Source organism: Eucyclogobius newberryi, unplaced genomic scaffold (genome assembly GCF_026437365.1).
Source record: "Eucyclogobius newberryi isolate DKJ021-1_F unplaced genomic scaffold, fEucNew1.0.hap1 SCAF_1, whole genome shotgun sequence".
In the NCBI taxonomy this organism is placed as follows: Eukaryota; Metazoa; Chordata; class Actinopteri; order Gobiiformes; family Gobiidae; genus Eucyclogobius; species Eucyclogobius newberryi.
The window spans coordinates 47318170-47340916 of NW_027315723.1; the positions used below are offsets into that span (position 1 = coordinate 47318170).

Here is a 22747-nt window from a genome sequence, read left to right on the forward strand (position 1 = left end):
CTTTTATATATTTTCATTTGTCAAATAAAAAAACTGACATTCGACGAGTTTTTTCTCAATGTTTGCTGGGTAATTTCCTATTGTCATAAATTACAAACAGGAAGTGAAATTATAAACTTCAAAAAATTGCTATTCTGGGATAATTTTTTTAGCAAAACTCAAAATATATTTGTCATGACTGCATTTTAGTTCAATGAGTCCTTCAACTAGACAAGCGCGTGAGACCACAAAGCCCAATTACAGGTCAGATCTGTGGAAAGGCAAGTTTAATCAAAGTAAGAATGCAACGTATTTATTAGCAATGAAAACGCATGAAACGGGCGTAATCAGACTTTATTCACAAAGGGCGACCCGAGGGTGGCCCAAGCCTTTTAAGGAATTTAACACCGACTCCACATCAGATTTTAAACTGAAATGGAACAGACCTCCTAATTATGCACCACAATGAGTGTATTAAGCGCTTAGAGGCCAGTGGAGTTCAGCCGTCATGGTAACGAGCATGCTAACGGCACACTTCCTGGTTTTGTAAAATATAACACCTATAATCGGACGCAAACAGCCCACAGTGGTTTCATTTTCACTAAGAACTTATTTTTACCTGTGTTTTCCCTGGTATGTTTTGCTCAACTGCATGGAAACACTTTTAATTTCTTGCAAATAAGTAATTTAAAGTAAAAAGACCTGTAAATATGTATGCCTATTTCCTGTTTTTGTTATACTTAAATGTAATATAAGTCGAATTAAACAAAAATGGTCATTAACCCCATATTAAATATCCTGCCTCAGCCCTTCGTGTGCGGCACCTGGACGGCCAATCAGATTTCAGAGGAAACCCCCACTGGAAACGCCCCCTGAAATTGAATCGATGCTAATGAAGTGTACTGCTTTACTGTAGTAGTACATTCTAGGCAGGGCAATTGCATAAAATGTGTTCATAAAATGCATATTTGGCCCTTTACCTGTCCCCCTCTTACTAGTACTACACAAACTACAATCACTAGTAATTTAGGCAATATATTTGTTAATTAAAAATGAATTCAATCAAACCAGCCTTAAAATAAACGCTTCGAAATGATTGGACACCAGCATGTACAAGTGATATACCATTTATTTCAACGTTCTCACACAAGACTCGTGTTTACATCAGGTTTCCTTCAGGATCAGTGCATTCACAGCTCGCCATCAAAACTGAGAAATCCCACACCCTCGAACGCCTCTCCAGCAGCACTACAGCAAACAAACCACACACAATAATATACAAGGGCGTGTACTGGGGTCTGCAGAGAGGGGGGAGAGAGCGACGTAAGGCACCTGGGCAGGGCGGGCGCCACCTGCTGCTGAGGAGAACGTGTCACGCGTCGTCTACGTCAGTGTGAGGCGGGACACAGTCTCCAAAATGATCTCCAAAACCGCTCTAAAAATGAGAGCGATGCGAGCAGGGCCAAAGAAACGCACGTTACACAGATTTGGTTAAGCGCTTTAAGAGTTTTAGTTCATGCATTTAAAGTTTATCCTTTTCATCCAGTTAGTGATTTAGTATTTGGGTCCAACATGCCGCTAAATATTCAATTACAAGTTATAATTTTTTAGAGTTTGAGGAGGAAATCTGATTTATGTTAAAAAGAAACAGAAAAAACAAGCATACATCGCGATGCCAATTAATTCATTCATCGTTCATTTTTGGTAGATTCACAACCTGCCGTTCCCAGTGGTGGAAAGTAACAAAGTACAAAAGTAATAGTAACCTACTTAAATGCATTTTTTAAGCATCTGTACTCAGAGATGGAAGAAGTACTCCGTTTTGTTACTGAAGTAAAAATAAAAGTAGCACAAGGAGAAGAAAAAAGAAAAAGTTTTAGTTTAAATGAGATAACAAGATTTTGAAAACTGTTCAATTATGATGATGAATTGTGCCAATCTCTGGTCAACAAAGGTCAATTTGAAGCAAATTTCTTAATTTTTTTGACTGATTTTTAAGTATACATTTTTGTTGAAGTCAAAACCTCCCGTCAAGAGGTCGCAATGAACGTGCCGAAAATATCTCCTTTTCAGTTAAATGTAGAGAAGTAAAAAGTACAGACATATCAAATGTAAAGTAAAAAGTATAGCTTTTTAGGTATCTGTACTTAAGGAAAGTCAGTGGTACAAAAGTAAAAGTACTGTACCTAAGACAAGTGGGCACTTAGAGTGGGTACATTTGAGACCAGGTATCTGTCCTTTGTTCTCCTACATTAAACTTAAAAGAACAAAGTATTTTTCTTAATAGATTGAGACCACCTGACATGGTAACGTCCTGTTCTCGCTCTGAGCAAACAAATACTTCTAGAACATCGAAAGCAGTATTTGATTTGAACATCTCATATCTCGGGACACAGAGAAGTCATGTTTAGGACATTTTAAGTTCCTTTAAGTACATTTTTGTAAGCGATAGTACATATTTAGCTCCTGTATTTGTACTCAAGTGTCAAAATATTATACTTCTTCAACCAATGTTCAAATATCAGATTGAAAGAATGCAGTGAGTTACAAGTCTCTGAAATAATACTGCGGCTGCAAAGTGTACCTGCAAAGTGTCGTCGTTTGAGCTGGATAGTTCAAATAATCTGGATGCGAGTAAACCGTTTTTGAGACAATTTGAGGCAGAAACATTGTCATGAATGAGCTCAGTATAAATGAAAGCAGAGGATGTGAGGAGCAGACAGGATTGAGAGCGGGTCTTAAGGCTGCAGAGACCACCAGCTCCTCCTGACCACGGAGTTCAGAAAAGTACAAAGGCCTGAAAGGGAGGCGAGCGTCATGAGTGCTCCACCTCTGCTCCGCCCCTGCTCCTCCTCTGCTCCTCCTCTGCTCCTCTCGTGGCGGTGCTGTGTTCAGGGACAAGTCAGTGCAGTCGTTCCACGCGAGTGAGTCAAACGTCTCCCATCGACAGCGTGGACGTCCAGAAGAAACGGACTAGGCTTTGATAGAGGAGGTTTTCCAAAGTGGTTTGTGATAGACCCAGCCTTCACCCTGGAAGAAGACACGAGCACAAGTTTAAGATCCTTTTAAAGTGTTTTAATATTGTGTGGATTCGAGAGACGAGGAGATGAACTGGCGAGGGGGTTTTCAGGGCTGATTTTTTTAGGTTGATTTTGATAATTTACCCCCAAATATGTAATTTACAACAACTAAACAAACTCATCCACAGCCCTGTTTTGTGTCCTAAAAAATGTTAAATAAAGCTTTGTGTATTCTGTAAGTTGGTCAAAACTAAATATTGACCAATATGCTAAAAAGGACCAATAACCTTTAATGACAAAACAAATAAAGCTTTAAAAAATATTAAAAATTGAGAAAAATCAATAATACAATTGATTTGTCAATATTCTCCATCTAGAAGTTTAATCACTTAAGTCAAAATATGGGATGTCACAATATCAAATGTTTGTGTCACGTTTTTTTTAAGAAGCAACATAATTTATTATTTTGTTCACGATTATTGACAAAAAGGTATTTTACAAAAGTAAAATACCTTTTTCTCACACACATTTTCTAATTGCTCACAATTCTTATAGTCCGACCAGTTTTAAGAAACCAAACTTTCTGAATTATAAATGAAAGTTAACTAGATAATTATAAGTGTATTATTAACACATAAACCTGAATGTTTATTCAGGTTTATGTTTTTAGAGTAAAGGTTTAACTGAAATTATTTAGTTTTATCATATTACGACCTGGGAAAAAAAAAGAAAAGAAATAATTCTATTAACTGAATTTTGACCCGTGTCACAATTCAACCTTTTTTGGTTAAAATGTATTCTAAAATTCTAAGTCATTGTACAAAAAAAAAAAAAAAAAAAAAAGTGTATATATATATATATATATATATATATATATATATATATATATATATATATATAATAAAAAGGCATTTGAAAAACATCGACAGCCCTATTGTTCAGTTGGTTTTTGGATCAAGATTATCCCACACAAAATAATACTTAAAATCAGCTCTGTGAGTACATTATTTACATCTATGTCAATAAAAATACATCACCACAATCGTATTAGTTTATTTCAGCACTTTACTTCAGCCCAAAGTGTACAGTTGTACCTCTTTCTCGAAGTATCTGGTCCTCCACGTTGTCTCGGTCTCTGCGCGGAGCCTCTCCTCCGTCCTCTGCCGCTCCTCCAGGATCCTCTTGTGTTCTGTGGCTTTGTCGATGTCCTTCTGCCTCAGCGCTTCCGTCACGTGCTGCCACAACCGCCTGCAGCACAACATAAACCCTCAACTCTCCGTCCTCTTCAGAGTTCTAGCGTTTTGCGTGGGCGACCTGACCTGGACTCGGTGGGGCCCTGCTTCTCGACGGGCCGCACCAGCTTCTTGGTCACGGGCAGCCTGACCACGTCCATCACGCGCGTGTCTCCGTTGGGGTAGCTGAACTCCAGGGAGCCGTTCCACTCGCCCTGGACCCGACACACCACGGCGTTTGTGGAGTTGTGCTTCACCTCCGCCGTCACCCTGCAACGAGAAGACTTTGTGACGAGAGGCCAGGACGGGGGCCGGAGCCAACACCCGTCCGGAGCCAACACTCTCACGTGCGGCGTCTCGCGGTGTCTGGTATTTTAGTTTATGTTGGACTTTTTGTGCCTCAGTATTGATTTTATTTTTAGATTTTATTTTTCCTGCTCTCTGGTTTTTGTTCAGTTTTTCTTTTCTTTTCTTAATTGTTCTAAAATTGAATAAAGAAAAAAAGCCTGTACATTGACTTGCCACCTAATTAAATGGCCTGTTTTCTTCTTTTTCTGGTGACAACACGTAGCTTCTAATGTAACAAAGTCTTTCAGGAGTTCACACACAGAGCGATAAAGATCAATAATCACTGCCTCTGCGTCACACACAGGAGCCGAGCGAGCGTGACGTGGAGGAAACAAACTCGGAGACGGTCACATTCATAAGGTCAACTGGGCTCTGGTTTCCCCCATAAAGCCTGACAGATTGCCCCAGCGCCACTGAAGGACGGGTCACGTGCGGAGGGCAAGTGTCCCTATGAGGCCGATTAAGTGTTACCTTAAACTTAAAGGTAAATCTGCTCACGCCGAGACTGTGGACCGTTTTACAGCTTAACATTCAATCCGCCTCATATTCACAGCCTAATGAGGAAATTATTAGGTAATTATTTATTTATTTATAGGAGATCTTCTACTAAAAGTGTTTTTCAGACTTCCTATAAGTGATCTGTTCTGCTCTTCTGTATCTACCTCTGTATCTACCTGCGTTGCACCAATGAAATTTCCCCATGTGGGACAATAAAGGAATATCTTATCTTATCTTATCTTATGTACACGTGACCCTCCCCAACCCGCTGTGAGGGGATCATGTCTTGACTGTCCAGTGTCCAGCAAAAAAATATCCCTAAATAAGCATTTGGTCCGGGGCAGTTACGCCAGACAGTCTCTTTGCATTGATGGATGTGGAACTAGAAAGGGTTTATTTAGGATAATATATTGTTTCATAGGGTCATGAAGAGTGAACTTGGTGGAGGTTAAGGCTTTGGCCCCTGGAACAAATGCTTGAGCGATGTGACCATGAACATGCTGAGAGTGAGTGACAGGAGGAGTGTGGAGCTGGAGAGCCTACAGAACTCTGAGCAAATCAAATTGTAACTTTGGTTATAGAAAATGATGACGTCCCACTCCCACATGTAGCTCTGAACATGAAAGTGCACTTGTGATCACATGACTTCCAGCCTGACGTGTGCACGAGGTTAAACACTCAACAAAACAAAATCTACTGTCACAGTTGGGACGGGCGCATCACTGCCATTTATCACCACTGTCACCTCAAAAATTGCATGCCATGTTTAAAAATGCATTATTGATGATATCTCCACTGGTTTTCACCACAACTCCAGGAATGTTTTTGATGAATGAACAGAACATCCGTAGCCTGATAATCCGTTTCCACGGCTGCTGCACTCGACAGCTACAGAACACTACGTACTTGTGCAGTTTGCCTCCATAGAAGGGCTTGGTCTGGAAGGTGATGACCGCCGAGTAGCCCGTCTTGGAACAGTTGATGTTGACCTTCCCTCCGAGCTCTACCCAGGGCACGGTGAGGATGGAGCGGGCGTAGGCACAGGGCAGAGTGAAGGTGTACTCCTCCTCGTGCTCCAGCAGGTGGAGACAGCCTGCACACACCAGCACCACGTCACAACTACCCAAGACTCATTTTTCAACATGGATTTACACTTTGTAAATGAATTGAATGTGTATTTTAGGAAAATGTCCCATTAGGGTATAATAGTCGGACTCTGGTCCGGATCCAGACCCAGACCCAGTCCCATCCGGACCTCCGACACAAAACTTTGCAGTGAACAGCATAAGCCGCTCTTTCACAGAGAAAGAGCATTGTGTTATTGATGAGGGGGTTTTATGACATGGTTTCAAAAGAACAGGGCGTTGGTGTCTTTCCTCCCTCTCGCTCCAAACACACAGGAGCCAGACCCGCACCACGGGCCCCGACTGCAGCATCACCATGCGGCTGCTCTCAGCGAGAAAACGAGAGGAATATGAAATGACATCGCATCACATCGCAGCATGGTTTTGTGCAGAGGAAAGTCAGAGTCCAGTGTGTGATGTTCTGATCTCATGTCAGCTTCAGAACTATGTTCTACATCAAATCTACTTTAAACTGGGTTTTGAAATAAACTGAAATGTGTTCATTAAACAATCATTAGACTATTTGATATAAAATATAATTAACTGGTACGTTATGATTTTTTTTTATAATATAATAACATATATTATGATCTAAAGGTGGCATAGGAGCATAATCTGCGTGAAGTTCCGGACCATGACCCTGACAGGGCCATGTACTTAACCTTCCATCTTCTGCCTCCATGACATGAAAGTGTTGTTGCTTTTTTGTGTGCTTGTTTTTGTCGTTTTATGCTTGAAAAATAAATTGTAAAAAAAGAAAACATGTTTTACCCGTGCACCATCTTTGAGGGTTAAGGGTTAAGCTATGAGTGCTTAAGTACATGTAAGAATAAATACTGTTTAGTCCATGTAACTCCTCGACTTCATAGGTTTCTGTTATAGTTTATGTAAAAAAAAAAAAATCAACAGTGAGAGTGTCTGACCTTCTCCGATCATGGACACTCCGATTGACATGCCCATAAACTTGCTCTTGGTCCACACGTGGGTGTTGACACACATCTTCTTCTCGGGACACTCTGCGTAGAAGCCGGACACAGGCGGGTGGTGCGACACCTGCTCGGCCACAAAGCGCACAGTGTACGAGCCGTCAGCGGGGTCGGACTGACTGGACTGACTGGACTGGTTGGACTGGCTGGAATCTGGTCTCTTGGGGACCCTCCAGGAGCAGTGGAAGGTCTCTCCGATGATGGGGTTGTAGGGCTTCTTGGCGATGGCCCCCTTGCGTCCCTCGTGGAAGGAGGTGAGGTAGTACTGGACAAAGCGCACCATGCGGTCCTCGGGGCTGTTGCCGTCGGCGATGGACACAAAGAGGTCCGGGTGGGACATGAAGTCTGCATACATCTCCAGCAGAGAGCGCTTCTCCAGGATGAAGGTGGGCAGCACCACCTGCAGCATAGAGACACTCATGACACACAAACATCTACACATTCTACACTTTGCCCTGCGCGCTCGCTGCTTGTTTGAGCAGATTTCATTTAATAGATTTGACACTTCATTTCCACCTGCTCCGGTGCAGGACCATCAATAACAGAACCCTTGTACTATTTGGGTGGTCATGGTGTGCATTTGTTTTGTGTATCTGGTGTGTATCTGGTGTGTATCTGGTGTGTATATTGTGTGTATCTGGTGTGTATCTGGTGTGTATCTGGTGTGTATCTGCTGTGTATCTGCTGTGTATCTGCTGTGTATCTGCTGTGTAAGTGCTGTGTAAGTGCTGTGTAAGTGCTGTGTATCTGCTGTGTATCTGCTGTGTATCTGCTGTGTATCTGCTGTGTATACTGTGTGTATCTGCTGTGTATCTGGTGTGTAAGTGCTGTGTAAGTGCTGCGTAAGTGCTGCGTAAGTGCTGTGTATCTGCTGTGTATCTGCTGTGTATCTGCTGTGTATACTGTGTGTATCTGCTGTGGGTGCAGGAGGTGGCCCTGGGGTCAGGATCATGTGAGGTGAGCACATATCACTGATAAATCAGAAACTAGAGAACTCTGATCCAAATACAAACACTCCACTGTCAGATAGTGTCCAGTGTCCTCTTTCTAGGCCTCGGCTCCAGCTTTAAGCACAGAAAGAGTTTGTGTGAGGAGAAAGGGCTCCACTTTGTGCCACGATAGTCTCACTCAAACCACTGACTGGCACAGCTGGTTAAATGTTTACCCACCAACCTGAGGGTTGCTGGTTCAACCTCCATCCTTATTGAAGTTGTGTCTCTGGGAAAAGCACTACACTGCAGGATGGGCATCTGACATAATACCTGCTGAATAACGGCTCAGCTGGTGTTCTGTGGTGACCTGTGGGGACATGGCCCTCACAGCACATTCACTTCTACATTTGTGTCCTTTAACATGGACTACGTCCAGAGCACTGAGCAGGCTTTTAGATAGGGGGCCGTCTTCTCGTATTTTGGACGGGGTATTTTGAAATGTGGACGGGCATTTTCGAGTGCATGGACGGGGTCATTTTATAAATAAGTCTTAGAAAAAAAGTGAATATTATCATTAAATTTGGCCGGAAAGCGTTTGACAGTGAAAATTTACATGCTGCGCGCCGATTGGTTGACGAAATTTGTGTGCTTGGCTCCGATTGGCTGCCGAGCTGTGGTCCGTAGAATGCTGAAGCTGCTCTTACGCGGCGCTCGATAATATGGGAAGCCAAATATGATCACACTCCGCCACTTAGGAGCGGCGTATGGCGATAATTAAGAGAACGCTGCGTGCCGTCTGGCGTAAAATAACAGCGCTCGTTTACGGCGCACAGCATAACGTTAGACGGCGCACGGCGTTAAAAGCGGCGTTTAAAGTACTTTTTATTAGTCCGAGTCGGCCCCCGTACTCGTGGCCCCTGGTGTTTTCAAATCCTATCTAAAAGCCTGGCACTGTGTCCACCCTGTGAGCAGCTTTACCCGCGTGAGGTCCATGCCCAGCTTGAGTTGGGACAGCAGGTGCAGGATGATGCTGCGCTCCTCTTCCACAGCCCCCAGCTCCTCCTCAGTGTCCGAGAACGTGTCCTCCACCTCATCCTCGGGGTCCATGTCCTCCTGCTCCTGATGAGACACAGGGACAGGAGTTACAGGTGGAGCTAATACTCCGTACACACACCATCTCCTCTTAGGTCACTGTGTGGTACTGAAGCTTCACCTTTTTAACTTGATCCACATAACTGTAGATCCTGTACGGAACAATACGCTACTGTAAGTTACATTACAAACCGTCCCCTAGAGCTCGTGCTTGTAGATAAGATAAGAGAACCTTTTGTCCCACGATGGGGACATTTCAGTGTTGATGGCAAAGTACAAGAACAACAGTAGAATAAGTCATTCAAACATTCAAATCTAACCGTTTCAAAGGCTCATATTTGTCCTTTAAACATGCTGTTCTTGACTACATTTTATAACTTCAAATAATAAGCACACATAACTTTACATCTTTGAGGCGTTCCCTCATCAGGTTGTTAGCACTCCATCTAGTGTCAGCAGATTGAATTAACATGGAGAAATAAGCAACAAGCTAGTGAAAGCACAAATCTGTAAAGAACGCGAGTCGAGACAGAAATGTTCAGAGTGAGTCTAGTGATGATTTATGGAGAGTCGTCTACATTTTCTGAGGCTCAGAGGAAGAGACTAAAGACTAAAGAGACTTACTAAATTATAACAAGGTTAAAAGCTCAAAAAAGGAGAATATATGTCCTTTAAAATATACTTTGAATTAAAATTTGAATATCATTTAGGTAGGATAAAAAAACTAAGGCTAAAAAAAACTATATATTAGTCAATCTTAAAACTAAAAAAACAATTTTCAAAAGTAATTCTTCAATAGTTCCATTTCATTTAGTGATGGTCTGATATGGATATTTTAAGCCAATACTGATATCTGATGTTTGACTTGCTGCTGTGGTTGAAATATCCACACATTTATGCTCCTGTAAGTTCAAGTACACATCACAAATTCACTTTTTCCTCAAGTAAGTCATATTTTCAGCCTAATTGCTCTCACCTAATTCCAACACTGACGGCTAATATACTGGAACCGATATCCTGCCTATTCCTAATTTCATCCCGACTGAGCATCAGAGGGGTTTAAGTGCAGAATGATCCCCTTCATGTGCTCATCTGGTATTCATAGAACCATAGTACTGTGAGTAACCTGTTTTCAGGGGTCATGAATTCCACACATTTTCCGTTGCGTTGCACATGACTGGATTTAAACTCAGAACAAACCAAAGCTGACGTCCACAAGCATCAATGTAGAAAAGCCCTCCATTCCATAATGAAGGCAGTTATTTTGAATTGAAAATATTGAAAATCTAGCTACAACATTTGTCAGAAAGAAAAATTTTATTTGATTCCGTTTTTGAAAAGTTGCACTATGTAACTTTTCTGGCTGCTTGTCCTGGAATGTTATACGCTTTAAAGTAATCTATCTGCATGGAGCCGAGCAGGTCAGATCTGTGGAGAGGCGATCCCCGCTCACAGTCACAGGTTTTTATTTTTGTACAACCATAATGAAACCAGTGCATTGTAGTGCCAAACCAATGCCATACTGTGGAACATTACAGGCACAGCATTCAAATCTCTATGGAGACAGACGAGCGGGTGCGTCACCAGAAGGGGTATTTAGTGCACCTTTAATAGAAAATTACAAACCAAAAATGGAAAAACAGAGTTATTGAGCAGAATGTCAAGTGGCATTTTTTGCGAGAATTTTTAAAGTTCAATTTACAATATTTTTTTCATATTAAAACCAGGGCTGGGCGATATAATATCTCATTTTATTCTTTTTTTGAGGAACCAGATAACAATAATCTGACAATATTATTTAAATCCAAAATAAATTATCAGATAAATGTGAAATGTCTGTAAAATTAATATAACCTTATTTGAAAGTTTACAAATTTAAATTAATTTTTAAAAAAAAGTTACAAATGTATCGTAACTTTTTTTTTTTTAAGCTAAAAACTCTAAGCTAAAAACTCATTTGGCATATCTTTCATTCACTTTGATTATGATTTCGATATATTGCTCACCTCTGATTAAAACATGTCCAGCAGCTTTAACATTTGAGTGAAGACTGAAATATGAACTATTAACTAATCCATGTCTTTTAGCACGTGTTTGAAGGTCTAAACTCCAGAGTCAGCAGCTTTTACACACACTTGAGCTGCAGAGAACTCAAACATTCTGGTCCAGTCTGATTTCCACATCTCTTTCAGTCCCACATTGTGACGTTTGCTGACGGAACAGAGGCCTCGCTCCTGGAAACCGAGTGGAAACCGGAGCCTCTTCAGGGGTTTACCCAAAACAACTCCACTCCAGGGCTTTGGCAGATACACTTCTGTGATCTCAGGTGGACCGCACGGGGCAATACCACATTAAAGACATGTTAAAGGAAATGAGACTTTTTCTCAAACCTTTTTTTATGAATCGCTCGAATAATCATTTTGAGTTTACAAATTATATTAAGTATTTTTTTTAAAAGGGAAAACAAATATATAGCTTCCACTTTATAATAACTTAATAATCGATGGTATTGACAATGTGATTCCTTAACAATTCTGTCTATTACTGGTATATGACCTGATGAAGGTCAGAAGGACTGAAACAGGGAAATAAATGAATGAAGAGTGAGACAGTGTGCACAGCATTTTTCTCTTGGCTAAATGTCCACTAAAACTACAATGTAAAGCATTTTAAATTATGTAAAACTGAATTCTAAGCTCAATTTCAAAAGGGACAAAGTTTAAAAACTAATCTCTCAAACTGCTTATTACATTGCGTCACCCAAACAAAAGCACACATGGATCAAACAGTAAGAGCTTTTCTGTCATCTCTTTCTCTCTTCACACATGTCCCATTGTAATTCACATAAACGGCCTCTTACCTCCACTGCCTCCGCTCACAGCTCGGGGTCGATACTGTGTGTGTGCGTCGCGTCCGCACACCAAAACCGTTGTTTTGTCTCTCCTTTGCCGTGAGCGGAAAAGTGCCTATTTTATCTACAAGGGTTTGGCACCAGGAGCAGTGTCCCTAACCTTAATTAGTCTTAATAAAGCATGAACAAAGATTTAATTCTTAATGAACAAGTTATTTATAAAGAATGATTCAGGGTTTGTAACTATGGTAAATGCACCTTTTCAGTTGGCTGCCAACCACCATTAAAAACAACACAACAACGTTTTCTCTTAATCTCCCGCTTTCTCTTATTTTTACGTGATAGGGTAAAACACATACTTTGAAGACGTTAAATTACAGTAGGTGGCAGTAAATGCACCTTTTCCAGTTGGCCAACCGCCATTAAAAGTGGGTTAGCACTTACAACTAGCACTAACAACTACTATGTGTTGCGTGTTTGAGTAATCCTGTATCATCCTGTAACTGAGGCTCGAGTTCGCCGAAAATGCCTGTTTTCTCATTCCCCGCCCACGTCCCTGTACTTAGTTGTGATTATCAGTTTGGATCAATTACAATGAACCAAACGTAAATTACCTGAAAAAGCATAACATCTCTCCTTTAAAACAACCAATTAATGACATCACAAGGTGGGACAGAGCATTTTGAGCTTTGTAGACAGCCTAAAAATGCAGGAAAGAAACAAAACACAACTCCAAGTATGTTTTTGATGAGGAAACAGTGTAACATGGCTAAAAGACAAGAGTCATTTTGTGTGGTACAGGACCTTTAAACTATGGCTTAAATAAACATTCACTCTTAAAACTTGTATCCAGTTGTCAGAATCCTATTTTCTTTTGCTTTGGAGCCGACCTTCACGACCGAGGGACTGCACAGACATCTACAGGCGTACATAACAGGTGCGTTCGTATAGTGTCGTACCAGTGAGAAGCAGGTGGACTCGGGCGTGCTCAGCTCCAGTCGGTCCCCCTCCAGCGGGCCCTCTCCGGGGGGGAAGCCGCTGCCGTTCTTCAGGAGGTCGGGCAGTTTGGGTTCCAGCCACTCGATGGTGGGCCCTGCGATGATGGAAGCAAACGTGTCAGAGGCGCTCATCGTACCCGGGCCCCCCCCCCTCCCTCCTGAGGCCCCCGCAGTCACACGCGCGCGCACACACAAAGACACGCACGGACACGCACTCCCAGGGGCCACTTCTTCCCCTCCTACACCTCTAAAACAAGCGGCACAGATGGTTATTCCCACAAACAGGGCAGAGGAGTGGGACGCCAGCTGTGAACCTGAGCTGTGGATCAGGAGTGCACGAGAAGCCCCGCCCACAGGAAGCTTCACCACGCTCTGATTGGCCGCAGCGCCTTGCATACCCAGGGGATCTTTTATGCATGTTTAGAAGGCGGGCAAACCTCATTCAAATTGACCTCAGGCGCTTAATCTGATTGGCCGGTGCGTGGAGTCAGACTTAATAAAATATACATTGCATAACCAGATCTGTGGTGAGCCAGAGACATTAGCTGGGTGTTTCGCATGACAAATCATCAAAATCCCCAAAGAACCACCTTACTTTTGCTGCTGACCTGTATTCCACACAGACTTTACCCTAACTGTAGCTACAAACGGCTAACTGTGGATACTTAAGCGACCGCTGATCTAATTACCGTGGAGACAAGTGGTAAGAATAGGTACGGTCGCCCATCAATAATGCACTATAATTCCACTGTCCGGTGCTGGAGCTGCTAGTTTAGATGGGGGACAAAGAGATATGTCCACCACCACAGCATGTGTCGTATAGATTTAGGTTACACGGTTTGCTGGGTCAAAAATGTACAGTAAAAAAGTAGCTTTATTGACTAACTATCCTATCCTACCAGATATAACTACTCTCCTAATTAGGTCAATTGTAATAATCCAGTGTTCTCTCTTTCTAGGAATGTCAAGATGAATCGGAAATGATTCAGGTCATATTACATTAAGTATTTTCCCATCAATTATAGAGCTTTTTTATTGGGTCATTTGTGAAATATATATATATATTTTTATATCATTTTTACATCATTAAAAGTCATATTTCCTAAAACTGGTCAAATATGTGAGGACTAGAGACATGTTAGACAAAGGAAATGAAAAGAAAATGAAGGATTTCACAGTTGTTTGGTTAAAATGTCAATAATCATCGATTGTTGTTACATTTTGACATGAACTGCATTTACAGTGTGCTTTTAGCATGCTAGTTGTTGTTAGCTTTACCAAGACGGAAAAATCCTCAAATCAACAAATCTCACCACTTTCAAAGGCTGGAGCGAAGTGTTAGGATGCTTGGAATGTGTAAGGAAAGAGGAATGAGTTTTAAGTGAACTAGTTCAGTTTTTCCCGTTTTAAAGACCGTAAAAATCAGCTTAAGTGCCAGAGATGTATTGAAAATGAGGTCAAAGGTCTTGGCCACATGGGAGGTATTTTAGCTTGAAATAGAGGAAGTAAACTAATTCAGAAAGACTTAAAAAGGTAATGTAAACACTATGATTCTATCTGAAGTGTATAATGTGTGTTGGCCGTACCTCCGAGCGCGCCCCTCTGTCGGGCCAGCTGCTGCAGGTGCAGGATGTGCAGGCAGTCGTTGAGGCAGGTCATGGTGGCCATAGATGTGGCTTTGAGCATGAGCAGGTCCTGGTCAAGAGGAGACAGTCCGGGGGCCGCGGGAAGACCCTCGATGCCCTCCAGCAGGTCTCTGTGCTGGCCGTGTGCCTGGCTCATCATCTGAACACACACGCACAGAATGAAAGATCAGCATGGGCCTTATACTGGTGGGACGAGTGAGGAAAATAGTCTTGTTTTTCACAGTTTAGTTTTCTCTTTTTTTCCTCAGCAGCTGCAACAGGAGGACAAACTCGGGACTCTCTCGACCCTCACAGGAAACTCCACCTCGTCTATCACTAAAACAAAGCTCTTAACGTACAGGCTGCGATCACACTAATCCTATCTAATCCTGGGTTAATTTTGGATTTAGACGTGGTATTGTTTGGGTACAGTCCCAATTAACCCGTGGCATTAGCTCAGGTATAAACATAACTGTACTTTAAAGGAGACATATTGTGTTTTTTCAGTTATTTAGTGTTGAACTACTACTAAAATAAGCAGATCGTATTTTGATTATTTTAAACCGCAACACTGATCTGAACTAGCTTAAAGTGCCTCTGACAGGTTGGGCGACTCATTTAACTCAAATGCAGTTACCGGTAATATAATATTTTGAAGTTGGCTAAATTAGATTTTTTTTTTTATCTCCGACTGGCACATTTTTTGGGTTCATAATTTCACTTCCTGTTTGTAATTGACACTACGAAATTACCCAACAAACACCGGGCAAAAGCTCATCTAATGACACACATTTTTTAATTGACAAATAAAAATATATGAGAGCGACTTTATTTTGTTGAATTAACATTTAGAGAGTCAAACAAGTTGTTTCTTTGTGTAGATTATGCATAAAATTTGACTGGAATGAGTGTGATGTCACTTCCTTTTTCTACAGATGTTTTGACCTTTCTCCACTAATACCTACTGGATTGGTGTAAAACTATAATTTATATGTGCAACAGGTATAAATACAACAAATAAAGTCAAAATTAGAAAATCGTAAAAACCTGTCATACGCACTTTAATACCAGAAACATTGATTTCCTGTCTGAAATCAGAATGACTTTTATTGATTCTCTGTTCCAGACAAGCAGCCAACCAGCATATAAAATAGCAGTTATAATGAAAATAATAAGAAAGACTGCCTCTTCATTTCACTGTAATATGCAAAGCCAAAAAAATAGCAAATGTATTTAAATCTAACATATACAGTGATGCAAAACAGGCCAAATAGACAGAAGCTAACTACACTGTGGACTGGCTTTGGTTAGATGAGCAGCTTCACGTGTGTCATTTACATGGCCGCCTCCACAGATCTGGTGTCTATATTAAATGTACACTCACCTCAGGTTCCACGTCCACTGTCAGAGTGATCTACCGCACACTAGACAAGGGCACAAGGGCCTTCCAACTCACACATTCTTAAAGTACACTGAGCAGGTAGGTCAGTCCATCTCATGTACAGCTCAGTCCCTATATACAACTCTCAACAAGTATATAGTACAAATAGTTCATATTAAAACATTCTACAGTAAACCCAAGTGTGGGCAAAAAGAACTTCCTCTAGTGGCCAACGTGCACATTGATCTGGGTCAATGGTTAAAGTGGTTGTGCAATGTGACTTGATCAAAAGACTGTTTCAAATGGGTGTGACCTTTGAAAAGGAGCAGGTCAGGTTTGGTTTATAATAATAATAATAATAATGAATAGTGAAATAGTGTGTCGGAGAGCCCGTTGGCATGACATGTTTCTGTCAGCAGGGCTCACTTTACCGGTTTTAGAAGCGTGTAAATAGGTGGGAAATATATAAGACATTGATAATATCGAGGTTAGAATATTGTCTATAGTTAAAACAATACAATTACAATACTATAACAGTATTATTAGAGGTGGACAGGACAATGTGTGAGGAGAGCGCACCTCCCTGGCGTCCAGCAGGTGGTCGGGCAGCAGGGACCTCTTACTGGAGTAGAGCGTGGAGCCTTTGGCCTGGGACCAGTTGTACATGGAGGGCGGGTTCTGGCTGGGCCTTCGCATAGACATGGGAGAGCTGCCACTGCCCTGGGACGCCATAGAGTAGCTGCGCGACTTTGGAGGAGGGTTGCTCTGGAAAACACAAGCCAACGAAACTTAACATTTACTTGTCGTCCATACACATTTCTACAGATTTAAAATGCTTTGCAACATTTTCCGCTTCATTTATGTCTCTCTTTTTTTAGCTTGTAATGGCAGTATTCTCCATTTTTGTGTTCTTGTAATAGTAATTGATTTGTTATATCATACAAGAGAAATCATACAAAATGTTTTTTTCAACAAGCAGTTGATGGCAAAAACATGAAAGATTGGTTTATACTCTACTTGACATTCTATTATCTGACCACATGAGTTTCTCCCATGTCTCCTCTGAATCATCCAGATGGTCACGGGCAAACTTCAGACTGGCCTGGATATGTGCTGACCTAAGCAGGGGAACCTTCTGTGCAATGCATGATTTTAAACCATAACTGGATAGTTTATTACCGATAGTAACCTTGGAAAGTGTGGTCCCAGCTCTCTTCAGGTCATTGACCAGCTCCTCCTGTAGTTCTGAGCTGATTCCTCACCTTTCTTATCATTGATACACCGCAAGGTGAGATCTTGTATTGAGCTCCATTGTCTAACATTTGCTCCAACAGTTGACCTTTTTCACCAAGGTGCTTTCCAATTGCCCCGTAGCCCTTTGGCGCCTTGTGGAGGTCTACAGTTTAGTCTCTGTTGTCTTTTTAAGGCTCTTTCGTCTTGCCCATGGCAGTTGTTGGAGTCCGACTGATTTGGGGGGTGGACAGGTGTCTTAATGCAGCAAACGAGCTCAAAGAGGTGCAACTAATTTAGATGAATAAGTGGAGAAGAGGTAGACTTTTTAAAGGCAGACTAACAGGTCTTTGAGAGCCCAAACTCTTACTGATTGGCAGATGTTGGCAGCAATAACAAACTGACTTTCAGACCGCTCCATAAATCATTTCTAAGTGGGAGAACTTGCTAAATCGCAGGGTGTTCAAATACTTATTTTCCTCACTGTATCTTAAGTTGATTCAATGTTTAACTTCACAAATAAAACATAAAACAGAATGTATTTATCTGGAGCATCAAATAATTAGTTTCATGATTATGTAAACAAAGACGTATTTCAAGCCTAATTACTGTTCCATTTTTACTCATTAGCTTAGCAGAATAAATATCAGTGCCAAATATCGGCACCAATCCCATTAAAACTGCAGTGGTCTGTGCAGCGTCTGATCTGATGTAATACAGTGCTGTGCTGTATGCTGATGCCATCTCAGTTAAGCATTAATTATTTATAGTTTCAATATTTTTATGGGCCCTGTCCAATTTGCTTAGCACTGAAGTAAAAAAGGAAACTTGATCCACTCGCGTCTTTCCTGTCTATACTCGATATTAAAGTGGTTCAAATGATTGTGATAATTGCAGTTTGCCTATTAAACATTTTTTAAATAAATACAGTGATCCTCGCTATAACGCGGTTCACTTTTCACGGTCTCGCCGCTTCACGGATTTGCATCATGCACTGTGTTCTGCATTCTGATTGGCTAAATAGTCTATCCGCGTCTTCTCTACCTGTGTGTCAATAACGTTATAAGATAAGATAAGTTAAGTTAAGTTATGGATTAGTATGTACATGTACGTAAAAACGGTTGCCAAATTGAAGTTTGCGAGGCCGGTGAGAGCGGCGCGTGTGAGCTTCAATGTTTTATGGAGTATCTCATTGTATAATAACTGTAAAAAAATAAAAGGTTTCTACTTCACGGATTTCGCCTATCGCGGGTTCTTTTTGGAACGTAACCCCCGCGATAAACGAGGGTTCACTGTATCCTGAAAATCTGCAAATGTTGAACTGTCCCAAATGTAGTAGACTTCTGATCTACAAGCTCAGATTAGAATGTTGTGATGTGATCTCAACCAGTGTCAATTTGGCATTTATTTAATCTTAGTTTTTTTTACTTAAGTTTAATTGGTGTTTTAACACATACTACTATCCCCCCTTACTTGGGTCACACAGCAACAGCGGCTGAGAGTGGGTCTAATTGGCTATAAAATTAGAACATTTAAGCATTTAATCAAGTTAGGAAAACCAATGTCTTTTACTCCTTTTGAGCCCTGTAAACCATGTACATGAAACAATAAAATCAACAATAAAACTAAAATAATTCACTTATTCAGAATACTAACTAAGAATTATATTTTTAGCCCTGCTTTTGAAGGAAACATTTTTCCAAATAAAGTTCATGTTGTACGTGTGCTTATTTTAGCAAATGCTCGAGGTCTGATTGGAAAGAACCTGCCCCTGAGTGTGTGTGGCCCCAGTCCCCAGTTCTTAATTCTTAAATGTGCGTCAAATAGGGACTGGAACTAATCAAAGTACCAGGAACTGAAAATGGTTACTACAGAGTGAAAAACACCATTATTAGTTTTACTTTTATTTGGCGGGAAAAAAATTCTACTTTTAGTCATTATACTTACTTTTTATTTAGGTTCAGACAAAAATATGTAATATTTGAGATGACAAAATGAACCCGGTCCTCCTCGTCTCACCTTGCCCATGGCCTCGGTGTGGTGCTGCGTGCAGATCTGAAGCCTGCTCACCCAGTGCTGCCTCTCTTTGGCATCAGTGGCTGAGAAACCAAAGTAAACAAGAAAAAAGAAAGATGTTAATGTCGTTAGATTTCCTCTTGTGAGATCTAAAGCCGTATTGATTAGTGATGTGCAGCGTCTCCGCCGGCAGATAATGGACGACGCGCAGATCGATACGCCGTGATTCAGAGGAGTGAAAAGGGAAGAAAAGACTTGTGTACCTCTCAGTTTGTACTGCTCTCCGCTGATGGCGTTGACGGTGAAAGTGTGGGAGTCCTCGTCGCTAGGGGAGATGACGGCTCCGGCCAGAGGGAGCATGCCCCGTGGCTTCTGAGGACGAGACTGCTCGTTCACAAAGTACTCCAGCAGACCGGCCTCGTTGTTCAACACAAAAAACCTGCAAGAGTCATGGCCAAATACAAGCGAGATTAGAAAAACAGACAACATGACAAAAGACTAGATCAAGTCAGATCTGAAAATGCTTCTGCCTTATTGAATGTACTGTAAACTTGTTCCAAAAGAAAAGAAAAGACTTTCTTATGGCTTTCCTAAATAGTATAATGTCAAGAATGTATTTGTGGTGGAATACTTTGCAATAATATTAATCATAATCATATGTGCAAACTGTGTTCATTAGACAAAATAAAGTATTGCTTTTATGGTAATGATAAGCTTATCATTACCATAAAAGGAATACTTATTTTCCCATAGATTTTCACAAGAATATTAAAAGACTCAAGTAAAGCAAGTGCATCGCGTAATCGCAGATAATCCATTTTTGAGATAATCATCAACTAATTCAGTCACTGAATTGTTATTTGGACAAAGACTCTGAGCGAAGAGCATTTATGGAGCAGAAAAAAACAGTAATTACTGTATATACAAAGAACACGCAAAAGGTGTGACTTGGTGTTTTTGATGAAAAACCTATTTTGTCTGTATATATACACTTTGGCTTCACCTGACCTAAAAACTGATATTCACGTGGAGCTGGACGATATTGGAAAAATATTACAATATGGCTGTTCAGAGCTGCAAATAACCGAATTGCATTATTTGAAAATACTTTCTGACACTTCAGGGTGATGAAACTCTAGCACCGATGCCATAGCCATAGAGCTGCATCTAACGATTGCTAACGAGTTGACTCAAGTAATCATTGTTTTAACTTGTTGATGAGTCAAACTAATCAATTTATACAGTACATTTAATCTTTTTAAACAAATTATCAACCAAATAAAGTGTAGTATTGATGAAAATCTGAAATGTTTGTCTATTTTATTTGTTACTGCCCTGTGCCCTACAGAGCCCATCCCAATTCAAAACAAATATTTATATTTTTTGTTATGGATAAAAGCCCTCCAAATATCACTAATGAACAGGACGCTGAAACCCATGAATTGGCCGACCATACTGTAAAACTATTCATGTCAAGTGGAAAAATAATTGGACATTTTGCACCTAAACATAAGTGGACAAAGAAAATAGTATGAGGGTGACACACTCCCAAAAGCAGTCACAGCGAGATAGAAATATGATTATGCTGCATGATGTAAACAGCATTTGGTCACGATTAAAAATCACAAAGACTGCAATTTTTCAAGCAAATAACAAATGATCCAGTCTTATTATCCAAAATAGTTTCTGAAGTTCATATTTCTGTCGCTTCAACGTTTGACAGAAAAATTGCAATTAGATATTTGACCAAAACCATTCAGCCATTACCTGTACTGCCAGCCTGTCACTAGGTTAGTGTACTTCATCAGGTATCCATCAATATTCTCCATGTGGTCACTAGCAAAAAGAAAAACAAAGAGGAGAGAAGAAAATGCTTGTTTAAATATATACTTTAAGCACACGCCCTTTAAACATACACTGACGTTTTAGGCAAGTATGACAAACTTGCTGAATGGGCTAAAATGTGTACTTTCATTTTGACTTGAGCTTTTCCAACACTTGTAAATAGACCCTTTAGTTTTGGAAATAAATACATTCTAAATTCGAGAATGGAGTCAAGTGAAAACCAGAGCCTGTAAAAGCGTTTTTCCATTATTATTCATTATTTAAAAGAATATTATGTGACACAGCATTTCTGATCAGACAAAATCCGGATTTTTAAATTTACCTCGACAAATCTTAGAAAAAGTTCTGGACAAAAAAAGTTTTGGACAATGTTTAAAATCAAGATGTTTCGACTTCCATCATTAAGTAATTTTCAATCTGAAGAATGGTTGATTGCAAAGGACTTTAAGATGACTATCTTTGAAACTTTACAATGGATCACTCCTGGATGAATGAGGAATTAACACACAAGAAATGTCGACCCCTCATAAGTTTAATTTTTTTCCACAGATATTAGATACATTAACACAAATTATACTTTTGTGAAGCTCAAATACAATTTTGAGGCTAGAAAATTGTCTACATGTTTAATAATATGTAACAGATAAGCAAAATAACTAAAATGCCTTCCCCTAAAAGACTTAAACCATCGCTATTTAAATCTGATGCAAGTTATTTATTGAAAATGTCTTATGGTCAACTATGGACTTCATTTTAACTCCATTTGCCTCTATTTCGGAATTTTAAACATTCTGATCACAGAACATCTACAGTCTATCTATACACGATACAGAAAACAAAAGTTGCACCTGGCTTACTTGATTAAAGCATTGATTTAATTAACTAATCCAATCACTCTCTCATGCCCCTGTTAGCATGTTCATGTGTCACCCACCTGTACTGCCAGTTCTTGGCGTTGGATCTCCCCGGGTTTGGGGTCTTGACCTGGGGGAACGCATCGGGATTGCCGTCGTTTTCCGTGATCCGTACAGCCGCCGCCGTTTCCCCTTGCATAATCACAGAAACACCGCGGACTGGCGCACGGCTGCTGCTGGGTTGTTAGCCCGTGGTGCTAATAGTGACGGGTGCTAGCTGCTGTCACAGCGACTATTATCAAAACAAACGAGCACTTTTAAAGATTAGAGGCGAAGCTTTCGGTTTACTTCATGTCGCGATCTGGTCGTGATGTATAAAATGTCATCGGCAGGCCTGAAATGATCTTCTTCAGCGGAATAAAGGGATAAAAATCATTATTTAATACGTTTCATGCCTCGGTTGTGTGCTAGCCTCAGTGGCTCTCGCAATTTTTCGGATTGGCTGTATGGAGTCACGTGACCAGCCCTCCCACTTCCGTGTGACAAAGAGAAAAGGTGATAATTCATTTTTTTACTTTGTTTTAGTTAGTTTTTGTTTGATGCTTTTGAATTAAATGTGAAACGTTTGACTAAACTTTTTTTTTTTTTTACATGTTTAGCAATATATTGGATGTACGCATCATTTAATGTATTATATTTAAGGTATTTATTTACTCATTCATTCATTTGTTTTAAT

At 40.6% G+C, this 22747-nt stretch overlaps 1 protein-coding gene across 1 annotated transcript; it reads right to left on the reverse strand.

Moving 5' to 3' along the window:
• Positions 1-1090: 1090 nt before the first annotated feature.
• osbpl11 (oxysterol binding protein-like 11) lies at positions 1091-22513 on the reverse strand. Its single transcript, XM_072447473.1, has 13 exons — positions 22092-22513; positions 21080-21148; positions 19576-19751; positions 19316-19395; positions 16646-16831; positions 14647-14845; positions 13022-13155; positions 9098-9238; positions 7125-7587; positions 5984-6170; positions 4319-4501; positions 4094-4247; positions 1091-3009 (listed from the first exon to the last, which is right to left on the reverse strand). The coding sequence occupies exons 1-13, from the start codon at positions 22208-22210 to the stop codon at positions 2953-2955; spliced, it is 2148 nt and encodes a 715-aa protein (XP_072303574.1). The 5' UTR covers positions 22211-22513; the 3' UTR covers positions 1091-2952.
• Positions 22514-22747: the final 234 nt, after the last annotated feature.

What these genes read in the sequence shown, in the direction of transcription:
- osbpl11 (XM_072447473.1), bottom strand. Translation starts at nt 22,210, where the DNA reads ATGCAAGGGGAAACGGCGGCGGCTGTACGGATCACGGAAAACGACGGC. An exon ending in GCCAAGAACTGGCAGTACAG is followed by an intron (nt 21,149 to 22,091) that starts GTGGGTGACACA and finishes TCTTTTTGCTAG; the next exon opens with TGACCACATGGAGAATATTG. An exon ending in AGTCCACCTGCTTCTCACTG is followed by an intron (nt 9,239 to 13,021) that starts GTACGACACTAT and finishes GTGTCTCATCAG; the next exon opens with GAGCAGGAGGACATGGACCC.